The 12,506-nt window shown below is 45.2% G+C and overlaps 1 protein-coding gene across 13 annotated transcripts in view; it reads right to left on the reverse strand.

Annotated features, from left to right (window-relative positions):
* Positions 1 to 12,506, reverse strand: part of PTPRF (protein tyrosine phosphatase receptor type F) — a 697,698-nt gene that overhangs the window by 10,993 nt on the left and 674,199 nt on the right. For 6 of the 13 annotated variants that reach the window (XM_072128566.1, XM_072128565.1, XM_072128572.1 and 3 more), the window contains 10 exons: positions 7,115 to 7,384; positions 6,454 to 7,035; positions 6,208 to 6,341; positions 5,957 to 6,101; positions 4,046 to 4,351; positions 2,909 to 3,102; positions 2,522 to 2,548; positions 1,575 to 1,692; positions 373 to 951; positions 193 to 290 (listed from right to left, as the gene is read on the reverse strand). In XM_072128566.1, the coding sequence (XP_071984667.1) occupies positions 193 to 290; positions 373 to 951; positions 1,575 to 1,692; positions 2,522 to 2,548; positions 2,909 to 3,102; positions 4,046 to 4,351; positions 5,957 to 6,101; positions 6,208 to 6,341; positions 6,454 to 7,035; positions 7,115 to 7,384 (2,453 nt within the window). The remainder of the gene's footprint in view (positions 1 to 192; positions 291 to 372; positions 952 to 1,574; positions 1,693 to 2,521; positions 2,549 to 2,908; positions 3,103 to 4,045; positions 4,352 to 5,956; positions 6,102 to 6,207; positions 6,342 to 6,453; positions 7,036 to 7,114; positions 7,385 to 12,506) is intronic. The other 7 variants (XM_072128569.1, XM_072128573.1, XM_072128571.1 and 4 more) reach the window with 3 other exon arrangements.

Genomic DNA, 12,506 nt, shown 5'->3' on the forward strand with positions numbered 1-12,506 from the left:
CTTAAAATAGAGAACACAGCGTGGATGCTGACAAGCCGATGCAATCTCCATGTCTTGTCTGATGGACAGCGAGTGCTCAAGAGGATGGAGTATAATTTGTGTCAATGGATCGACAAACCCTCCTGACGGCACAAAATCCAGTTCCTTGTACCAGCCCCCCCGAGCTCCCTGACGCTTTATCTGATAACCAACCTTGAAAGGCACAGCTGATTTGTAAGAGTCAGGAACTTCCCAGCTCAGCAGAACCGACGTCTTCATCACCGCGTTCACTCTGAAGTTTTTTGCAAATACTGAAAGTAGAGGAGGAAGTTTCTATCATATATCTGTGAATACGATTAGTGGGCAGCGCTCCTGTTGCTGTGGGAGCCTTACCTTGGTCCACGGGCATGGTGCGGGACTGTATGCTGGGACTTAGAGGCCCCTGCCCCTTACTTGTTCTTGCCCTGACTTTAATATCATAGGTAGTGTCTGGTTTGAGATTGACAAGCGTAATGTGCCTGTCTCGGGTGACGTTGGTCAGATCCTGTGGGCTGTTGATATCCCGGTAGACCACTGTGTAGTTTGTGATCTTTCCGTTGCGTTCTGAGAGAACTGGAGGATCCCAGGATAGTTCTGTTGTGGATGTGGTCAGTCCAACAACTTGCAAGTTTTGAGGAAAGCCACTAGGCACGTCCTCAGGAGTAGAGATCTCCTTCTCCGCCTCCTCCCCATAACCCGCACGGTTCTTGGCAGACAATTTGAAGATGTAGGTGGCACCCTTGTGGAGCTTGGTCAGCGTGTAGTGATGTTCATTCTTTCCAAAGTCCATAGTGATGAACCTCTCCTCATCCGTGCGCTTATATTGCAGGCGGTATCCCTGCAGCTCTCCCATCACCTCTCTAGGCGGATGCCACTGGACCAGGGCAGTGTTTTGAATGGTTGTACTAATCCCTATACTTGGCCTCCCGGGAACTGCAATGCAAAAGAAATAAACGTGACTCCTGCAGTCTTTATATCTAACCATATGGTTCCAGTATTTGCTGCAAGTTATTCCAGGGCTGCAGCCACCGACCTGCTGGGGTCCTATTAGTTCTAATCCAGCAGAACCTCCAATCCAAGTGCGGCATCTATATGGATCTACCGTGGTGTCATCACGCTTTACTTCTATGTTCTATTATAAGCTCTGGTTCTGACTGTAGTAGGAGCTCATCCACTCAGTAACCCCCAGCAACATAACGAATCGTAAGCTTGTTATGTAACATCATTAGCCATTAATGACTGGAAGCATCTCAGCCGCAGCTGCTCCAATGGATTCAATTGGAAAGGTATTTTTTGACAATAAAAGGAATAATTGCTTCTCAATAGAAATAACTTGGATTGGAGGAGTCGACATTGGTCTATGAAATAAAAGGCTTAATAAACCCTATGGAAAAGATGTTATGGCCCCAAATCTGATCATCTTGGATGCCATGTCATGTGATGTGAGCGAGCCAAGTAGTGGATCAGTAACACCTCATTCACACATCAAGCACAACATAGACAACTGCACAAGAATCGGTGATTGCATAATTTTCTGATATTTTGCTGGTACTTACGGGCTCCTGTAGTGGTGACTACTTTGGGTTTGCTCCTAGCACCATCTCCTTTAGTAGTGTACGCAGCTACAGTGATGGAGTAAGTGGTTTCTGCAGACAGCCCAGTTATCACAGCTTCCTAAAATAATAAAAGCAAAATTGTATAAAAAAGTAACAGTGCAGCACCAGGTTCAGACAGAAGGGGGCACTGCAGGAGCGTGTAATAATGTCCTTGCTCAGAGGGAACATGTGGCACCGGGCGCGGCACATCACTCATTTTGTAGAGCAAGGAGTTTTTCAGAGTTTTGTCGGATAGTTATCAGTCCTGAAAGTGCTCGACAGTGAAGCCGTGAATATCACAGGACGATGGAGAGATGGGACAAAACAAGTATCATATCCTGATGTAATGGAGGAATAATAGAGACAGAAATGCAATTTATCCAGCAATGGTGATCATTATGCCCCATGATTATCCACTGAGAATCACAACCAAACAGAAAGAGAGGAGATGCTGATTTCCGGAACAGATCACCCATCAGTCCTGAGCTCCCGCCAGACCCTGATCTCCATGCAAGAACTGGGGAAGCGCAGTGAGAGGAAAGACAACGTATCCAAAAGGGTAGAATGCAGAATCCCATCATTGAGCCGATGATTACAGAACAAGAACATAGGGGCTGTCACATATACTGCGTGGTCCCTACAGGCTGCCATCATCATGGGATGTACAAACACCATGACCCGGCCACAATACCCTCCATGACGGTCACAATTACTTCTCTGTCCCACTGCCTTTATATGTGAAGAATCACTGCAGCTGTGGACAGATAAGATGCTAAGCACATTCCCTGGTTTATGAGGAATGAGACGAGATGATTGTCAGCTAATGACAGCTCTGTGACAGCCCCCTGTTCTCTGCAGACACAATGCGATCACGCAATCTGCCCACAGACGCCAAACTGTATACTCACGTATTCTGCAGATTCCTCTGGTCTCCACTGGTAGGGACAGAGAGAAGAGGGGTGAGTCAGGAAAAGGGTCACAGGGTTACAGTGGTAGAGATGCTACTAAGGTACAAGCCAGGGCACATGGGAGGTACACACATCTAATGCCAGGGTCGGAAGTGATTATGCAGAAAATATATGGGTATTAGCTCTACAAGGAGGGACATGCTTCACATTGCAGGCCACCGTGGACAGCACTGCAATTCAGACTGGATTAGTTGGTTGGAAAGAAGAGTCAAATGGGTCAAACCAGTGAAAATCCAACTTTTATGTCCACATCTTCAAAACTTTGGATAAAAATTAATGGATTATGAGACATAACAGTAACAACCAGTACCCATTGTGTATCGTTACCTGAGCTTCTGCCAACATGACGTCCTTAATAACAGGGTTCCCCCGGGGCTCCCCACCTTCCAGGCGCACATAGGTCACTTGGTAGCCCCGTATCTGACCATTCTGCTTGGTTGGAATTGGAGACTTCCAGGTCACTTTCACTGATGTGGAATTCACAGAGTCTACTTCAACCTTCCTTGGCGGTGCACTGGGCACTGGACAGGGAACAAAGTGCAGATGATCAGAACCTTAAAGACCTTTTCCTGGTAATCAAAAATGGCGCAGCCTGAGATGGTGACTGAAGTGGTTTAACCGGACTGGGAACTGATTTGATGAAACGGAGTGTGGATGGCAGCGGCTACATTGTAGCAACCATAAAACCACAGCTCAAGGCAGAATCATAACTCATCCCAGAGAAGGGACAGGAGGCCGGGCAGGATGGAAACCAAGACTTTCTCAATCTCATTCTGCTGCTCGAAACATTTAATAAAAAGACACTGTAGTGGAAGTGAAAAGAAACGTGAAACACAGAAGACTCAACTAGTTTGTTCTAGAGCTCGGAGAAGACACAAGGAACTGGCCAGCACTGTTCGAGGAGAAATGTTATTGCAGTATATCACATCTTCCAGATTTTTAGGATTGTACATTATAGATTAGGAGGCCTCTGGACTGGACCAGTATTCATTGGTCGGCTGTAATTTCCAGAGGTTCTCCTTCTGAATTAACCTTTCGGTGTCTATATATTATTGGCTCCAGTCATGCGTCTCCAATGTGCACGAGGCTTCAAATACATTTTCTGACTCGAGACTTGGATTTCCGAATTCTCTACAGATGGAAATTTACAGCTCTATGAATAAATAAAACCTTATATACAAACTAACATGAAATCCACCATCTGTGTATTACATAAGGGAATACCAGAAAGATGGTGGATACATTGGACAAAGTATAATTTATTGACATGCCACTTCAAACAATGCTGGAGTATAGAACTGGAGAAAACTAGACAAAAAGAAAGGGCCAGAAGTTTAGAGGTGCAGAAAATGATCAGTGACCACCCATCCACCCCCGCAGTGATCAGGAGAGTTAGAAGGAAGAAGTATAGGAGAGAGCTGGACCCATTGTGCAGATAGGTGAGAGCAGGTCCTGGACACTTACCATCCTCATCTGTCCGCACAATGAACACGGGGCTCTCAGGCCCGGCCCCTACGTCTGTATGAGCTCGCACCCAAACTCTGTACTCAGTCCATTTCTCCAGATCCTTGATCTCCCAGCTGGAGAATTCTGGTGGGATACTGTCCACAACGTGCCGGGATGTGTCCTCCCCAGCCACCGCTTGATAGGCCAGAGAGTAGCGGGTTAGAGCTCCATTGCGGCTGGAGACTGGCGGAGCCACCCAACTTACCCGGATAGAGGTGGAGCTAAGGCTGGTGCACTCCACTTTCTGCGGCGGAGCTGATGGCGCTGAGGATAAAAAAAATGCAGGCAAGGGGAAGGAGATGAACATGGCGGATGCAAAAGAAAATGGCTGCAACACTGTTACCAAATAGCCCTGATCTGTCCACCCTCAGGTCACCACAACAAGTGACGTGAATGTGTCTTGAATTATACCGAAGAAGCTAAACATCAGATCAGGAAGATGATATAACATAGCTCCAGCGCCAGAGCTATTCTGCAGATATGGCTGAAGTATCTACGGTCATGAATTATTGGTCAATTATTGGTGACCCCAGCAGTAACTATCATGAAGTCGTCTTCCTGCTGGATTTATTTTTATACCACTGGTATTTGTATTCATTGAAATGTAGGTCATATGGACAGAGAACCAGTGGACATCTCCTCTCAGAGGTCCCATACAATGTCGCTGCTACCCTCCATGGATGTACAAGAAGACGTAACTAAAAAATGCCAACGATCACTAGATTAAGATGAATCGAAAATTGTAACAGCTGGAAACAAGCGTTTCCGCTTCTATCGGATTATGGATTAGATCTGTGTGATCCCATGATGCTATTTGGTAACAGAACAAATGAGAAACAAAACAGAAAACTGATGCAGTAAAAATGGCAGGAAAGGCATCAACACGATATGGGGAAATTAAAATGGTATTCACAAGTCTCCTCCATGCAGGTTCTCAGCCTCAAAGATTACAAAAAGGGCATCGCCCCAGATAGAGGAAGGATCATAATAAACATCCCTACAGAAAATGGATCAAACTTTCCTGAACCTTTACCAAATTTCAGATTTGCTTAAAATCTCTTAACATTTGCCTCTTTATCTGAATATTACAATGATTGTTCCCGGAATATTATCCATGAACTAGTTGTACTTGGAGTAGTGACCGTCTGATCATATCTGCTACACGGAAGGCATCAAACCTGTCAATTAGGAACCAGTTTTATCTAATGTGGGCTGCATTATGCAAGATGGAAAGATTAAAACTTATGAGAAGAGGCAGCACCGAGGCAGCTTCCTTCTGTGCCTGACGTTACTCCAATAGGATTTGAAACAAAATCTACGCTAAAGTGAGAGGACTACAGCAAGTGATCAGTATGGGGACTGAGCTGGGGACTTGGCCATATCCGGCCCCGGAGGGGTATGAACCTCCTCCTTCTGCTTCCTTTTGGGGACTGATTCCCGTCCTACATCTCTACTTGTGACTGCTGGCATTACACTACCAGGTGCTACTCTATTGCACTTATTGTGACATTATATTGGCCACCTATCTGTATATACCGTCTACTTATCATTAAGACTTCTAATAAATGGCTGAAATGGGAGGAGAACTTGTGCTGGGTTCCTAAAAAGGTAAAGCAATGTGCAGCATAGCAGAAGCTTCTAGATCACAGGTACATGCAGTATAATTACATTAATCTGCCACCCAATAGCCTGCGATTGTTGTAGAAGGCTCGGAGCTTATGCCTCGCTTTATGGGTGCAGCTAATGTAATAATCCCACCATGCAGCCGCAACTTACCCTTGTGTGGACAACACCCGGTCCATCCAGAGACTTATACACAGATAAATACAGGTCTATATCATACAGTCCCCACCATTATCAGACACTTACTGGACTGTGCTGTCCGGGCTTGGATCACTGGTGTGTAAACGCCAAGCCCCATAGAAGAGCTGGCGGCAAGCTGGAAATTATACAGAGTGTCCGGCTTCAGCCCCTCAACCGCATAGGAAGAGGATGGGGCGAACGTCAATTTTTGCTGAAAAAAAAAAGCCACAAAGAAAACAAAACATGAATAACATCTGTAATAAACGGCATAAAAAGACAAGTGCGAATCTGAACACAAGGGTTTATGTATCACTCACTTGTAGCCCGTCCTGCCCTTCCCAGTACACAAGTTCATATGAGACGATGCGTTCTTGCTGTATATAGCGCCAGGTCAGCATAATCCTTGTGTCAGATTCAGCTTCTGCCTGGAAATTAACCGGCTGTGCTGGAACTGTGATAAAAAAAATCCAACATAAAATTAAAAAAACAAGAAACTCATTGGGATTTGTAAAGGCACAACCAAAAAACATGAACCTCCCGTAACATTTCCCTCCATTACTCACCTCCCTGCTGCGCCTTAACCTGGACCATATCTGAAGGTGGCCCATCCCCCACTGATGTGAATGCCAGGACACGGATACTGTAAGTGATCCCGGTGGTCAGTCCTGCAATGGTTGTCAGAAGATTGTCCACCACGTTATGCTTTTGCCACATGTTAAAAGGTAAATGTGGGTCTGAAGTGTAATAGACTCTGAAGCCTCTTATTTGTCCATTGGCTTCTTCGGGAGGATCCCATTGCACGATCATAGTACTAGCACTGAGCATACGAGCTTGGACGTTCAGAGGAGGACCTGAAGGCGCCTGTTCTCCAGTCTGGGCTTCTACCACTTCACTCGGAGGTCCACGACCAATGTTGTTAACTGCAATGATGCGAAACTCGTATTCGGAGTATGGGCTGAGCCCACCAATGCTGTAACGAGTTGTAGCAACACCATCAACCTCCTGGAAAGGCCCTTCAGAGGCTTTGGGTTTATACTGGATCACGTAATAGGAAAGTGGCTCTGGATTCCCTGAATCCCACGTCAGGGTGACGCTAGTGGCCGTGGTCTCTGTTACTGTGACAGCTACGGGCGGCTTTGGCAATGCTGCAGGAATTCAAGAAATATCATTGTAACATAAAGCTGCGATGGCCAAATCATGCTTCAACTATGTCAACACACTCACCTTTCACAGTAATCTGTGCTACAGACTCGATCATACCCAGAGAGGAAATAGCCACACAGGTGTAATTGGCAGATTCGCGAATATTGGTCAGTTCAAGAACATTCCGTCCTACAGGCATCTCATCTTCCTTGGTAAGTTCTTCTAGACCGGCCATCCACTTCACGTAAGGCATAGGAGCACCAACAGCGACACAAGTCAAGTTCACGCTGCCTCCAGGCATGACTTCATGGCTACTGGGTGGAATAGAAAACCGCGGGGCCACGCGCCGGACTGCAAAGAGTCAAAACATGACGTGTTAGAAGCAAACAGTGGAAGTTCTCATGAAGTTCTCTACCGTAATCCATTTGCAGCAAAGTAAAGGAAAAACAAATAGGACATTTTGAAAATATGAAGCAAATTCTAAGTATTATAGAAAAGTCCGGCAATTGATTTCAGTATTTCCCATAAGCTATCGGTGTCTTGTCTATCCAAGTGAAGAAAAGAAAGACTCCAGGAGTTAAGAGGAGGGTCGATGAGAAAACTGGAAATCCATGTGATATCCTTATAATAGATCAGAATAAACAGATCTGAAGTTGGTTGTTTCCAGAGTTTTATGGGTGTCATATAATAACCCTCCTCATCCAGCCAAGACATCGTATACACGGGGCTTGTCTAATAAATAACAGCTCGGGGAAGCTCAGAACATTGACTGTAATCTCACTTTATGGCACGGAACTGCATCACATATTTAATTATCGAATGCACAGACCCATGAAGACACAGTCCCGGGTGCTGAATGTAAAAGACTTGCCCTGACAGCGTCCGGCCTACACCCCCCCCCCCAAGCGGTAATAAGAAAGTTTAACTTTATTTCTCGACAAAAATCTCCATGATCTATAGAGATACGAGAGCAGATACACGGGGCATCCACCAGCCCGTCTCAGGATGAGGCCGATGAAGATGACAATGGTTATAGCGGGATGGGGTGTCCTCATTTTCTTTGTAGACTTCTTCACAGCTTGTGGTTCCCGTTTCCACCAGGAGCCGAGTTTGTAGACTTAAAGGAATTGTCCAGCCGCCTCATTCTGGCAGAGCAGGTGACGACAGATGGTTGACATTCAGAGATCATGCTTCAGGCAGGAAGGAGAAGGACACAAAGAGTGCAGAAAGGAGAGGGAAGGCTCATACTATTCATGCTCGGCTAATATTGGGAAAGGCTTTGGGCATGCAAGACAGAAATCCACAAATCGGTCTTATCTGCAGAGAACTAAAAACAGTCAACTATTCCACCCCATGCAGATGTTCATTAACTTTTTACCATATCTATGCTATTTGATGACTATAGCCATTTTCTAGAAGGCTCTACTTGGAAGAACTTGCATAGAGTAACGCCATCTAACAAATGCTGAGTCGGAGCAGCGGGGAGCAATGGGACTAAAGATCTACACTCTGCAGTAAGGTGATCGAGCACTTAAAGTCCCTCTGGTGACCACAATTTCCCTCATTGTGAGAGGGTTAGACAAGTGCAGTGCAGAAGAACAGCAGGAGGAAGACTGATGACTATTTAATAATTCATCAGGCATTAGCCTGCAGTTACAGCCTGTGGTGCTCAGAAGACGGGATCCATTTCCCAATCCCATGATCAGAGATGTCCAACTCGCCAGGTGCCTCTCACATTGCGCTCTGTGGTGACCTCAGTGCATTAACCGGCTACACAATCCCATCTCCTCCATCCCCAGAGATGGCATGAGCGCCGTGCCATCCTGATAACACTACGGATGGTAGCATCACCTTTCATCCATCTCCGATGAATCCACAGGAAGGGAGAGAAGGGAGCAGGGAGCTCTGCCAAAGAGAGCAATTGGGTCCGCTCCAAGCTGGAAGCTTTACTAAAGACATTATATGAACTGATGGCTTATGGTATTTAGTATAAAAAGGCTAAAAGTCCAATTCTATCATTTATCTAATATGCAACCATTTAGTGTGGCTTTCTCTACTGATGCAAATACAACAGACTTTTATGGAGAAGCTGCAGTTACAACTATGAACCATTACATGTTTGGATGTGCATGAAAACGGTAGAGTATATCGGCGGATCATACTGTGCCAAACATGGGTCAGTCCAAGGATGAGGGTAACTTCTAGATGCTAGAACTGGTATTGACAGTCAGAACAAAATGATAGCTTTCCTCTTATGCTTTGTGTTAATACATATGGATGACACCAAGCTGTGTAGTGTCTATGGAGGATGGGAGTAGTAGTACAAGCTGTGTGGTGTAATACTGTCTATGGAGGATGTCCATAGGCTGCAGGGGACTTGGACAAACTGAGTGTTTAGTCGTCCACCTGGCAAATGAGGTTCAATGTGGATAAATGTAAGGTTATGCACCTGGTGGCTAAGAATCCAAAGGCAAAATATGTCCTTGAGGGAGTAAATCTGGGAGAGTCCCTTGTTGAGAAGGACCTGGGGGTACTAGTAGATCATAAATAGATTAACACCATGCAATGTCAATCAACTGCCTCTAAAGCTAGTAGGATCTTGTCATGTATGAGCAGTGGTCTGGACTCTCGGGATAGGGATGTAATATTACCACTATACAAGGCATTGGTTCGGCCTCACCTGGAATATACTGTCCAGTTCTGGGCTCCGGTCCATATAAAGGAGGCCCTGGAGCCGGAGAGGGGACAACGTAGAGCCACAAAAATGATAAGGGGTATGGAGGGTCTTAGTTATGAGGAAAGATTATAACAACTAGATTTATTTAGTCCGGAAAAGAGACGACTATGAGGGGACAGGATTAATTTATATAAATATATGAATGGTCCATACAGAAAATATGGTGGTAAATTGTTCCAGATTAAATCAAATCAAAAGACGAGGGGGCACTGTCTCCGTCTGGAGAAAACAAGGTTTAATCACCAGAGGCTTTCTTACTATGAGAACGGTCAATCTGTGGAATAGCCTGCCTCAGGCGCTGGTCACAGCAGGGACAGCAGAGAGCTTCAAGAAGGGTCTAGATGCCTTTTTACACCTAAATAACATTGATGGTTATGTTATATAGAATTGTTTCCCCTAAATCCCTTCCTCATCCAATCCCTTCCCTTCCTTGGTTGAACTTGATGGACAAGTGTCTTTTTTCAATCTTATAAACTATGATACTATGTACTTCCGACCATCCAGAATGTACTGCTTTTATAGAGCTGGTCACACCTGCTGATGATCACATCTGATCAATAAGAGGGAACTTAACTTCTCACACATGCTTTTCTGTTTTGGCTTAATAATAGGTAAGAATGTGATTTGTTTTATGCTGTATTTAACCTGATATTGGATTTACCTAATTTTAAGACCTTCTAAAGGGCCAATGTGATATTTCCTTATATGTAAACCTGCATAACAAGAGGCTATTCTTGCTGTTTCCCATGACTATATATGCAATGTTTTGCTAAATGTGCCTGAATGCATGAGATGAGCTTGGGCAGGACGCAGTTATATGCAGGCAGAGCCAGGCATTACCAGAGCTGGCAGCTATGGTAGGGACAAGCGGACCATAAAGCTTCAATGCAGAGGTTTTGGAGCGGCCTGTAATATGAAGTGTTAATTGACTCTGAAGTAGCTATTGCAGTGTGGTAGATGTGCTGTGCTTGGCTTGGCGCTGAGCTCGGTGGGACAGTTTAGAGGACAGTACTTTACAGATAATGGAAGACAAAAGAATAATGTACAATCCTCGGGAGACATTAGAGCTCTCGGATGGAAATGATATTCATATCAAGGGTTATAAGCCGGCCTCGCATGCCTGGTCAGAGCAGGACGGAGATTTCTCCGCCAGGTAGACGGCCGTCAATCACCTCTGATTATCTCCCTTCATTCACAGGAAAATGTAAGAACTGTTTAAGTCAAGAGTTTTACATATTTTCGAAGTCAATCCCGCGGTGCCTCGTTTGATAGACATTGTCCCTTTTTAAGCTGAACACCAATAGAAGATTCCTGCGAAATATCACTTTTAAATGGGTTCATGTCCTCCTGCCTCTTTATAGTGGTAATTTACAGTCCGCTCCTTCGCTGTCCTGGTGGTCACTTTATTCCGACCAGTAATTATGTATCATTTTTAAGCAAAATGTACAATTCTCCCCTTGCCGACATATGAATTCCAAAATTTTAAACTAACTATGTGACAGTGAATTACTCGGAGATAAAGCAGCTCAATGCAGAGAGCACCAAGCGGTGCACTGGGGATATCAATCCAAGTCATTGAAGCCTTGGCACATTACTGCCCCTACACTCTTCTACACCAAAATGATTGGAGGCAACTTAAGGAACCATTGCAGCTGAGAAAATGAGATGCTTTCCTATAGAATATATTTTGTCTTTGTTCAGACTACATAGTTGGATACTTTTGTGTCCGCACTTTCTCCAGTGTATATTAGACTGTGCCGCCATTTAAGGGGCTGCAGTGATGGCCGCTGTCTCCTTCATCTGCTTGAGCAATAGTGAGAACATTGACAGATGACTCTTAATTCTCCACTGGAAGACGCCTCAATTCTAATTCTATTTGCATCTAAATTAAAAACCCGTGAGAAAATTAAAGTTTGTGCTCCGCAGGTTCTGTCCTAGACTTCGGTTTGCAGAATGTGCGGCCACAAGTCTCCCGCTGACGTCTCTTATACTTAAAAGTTCAAGAAGTAAAAGACAGGATCCATGACAGCGACCTCCCGCCTTCGGTAGACAATATCTTGCCAAGTTTTAGATTGTATTTCACCTCTAATATTTAAGATAAATGATGTGATGCGTCAGGTAGATTGAGGTGGCTCCGTGTCATTACCGGACTGTGGTTTGTGCGCGGCCTCCGTGCTCGGGCGATCACACGCCGGGGTTCAGGAGGGGCGGACGTACTCTGTAATTTGCATTCGCTCAGGGAAATTTCTCAGATGAAAATAACATGAAGGGGAGGGAGGGAAAAGGAGCAGATCCGCGGCTCGGAGATAAAAGAACTCTTTAATATATGACCTTGCAGAGTCGCAGAGCAATAATTAAATGCCTGGATGAGCAGCGCAGCTTCCAGGAACACGGCTAAAAGAAAATGTACGTGTCATTATCCGCAGCCAAACAGATACTAAACCGCCTCCCTCCGGGACCACCCTCCACTCATGATGTGCACAACTAAAAGGGAACATGTGGCTCTTCCAATGGGCAAAGGCTCCATACAGTACAATTGTACGAGGCATTTCCCCATGTGGAACAGAACTAGGCATGTAAAAATGGAGGAGAAAACTGGCCCGAGGGCAACAATGCCCATCTCACCTACCATGATAGGAAAGGGGAAAGCGACACTATGGGGCACATTTACTAAGGGTCCGCAGCCGCGAATCCGTCGGGTTTTTCCTGAATATTTCCGCTTTGCGCTGTATTTCA

This window comes from Engystomops pustulosus, chromosome 10 (genome assembly GCF_040894005.1).
Source record: "Engystomops pustulosus chromosome 10, aEngPut4.maternal, whole genome shotgun sequence".
Taxonomy (NCBI): Eukaryota; Metazoa; Chordata; class Amphibia; order Anura; family Leptodactylidae; genus Engystomops; species Engystomops pustulosus.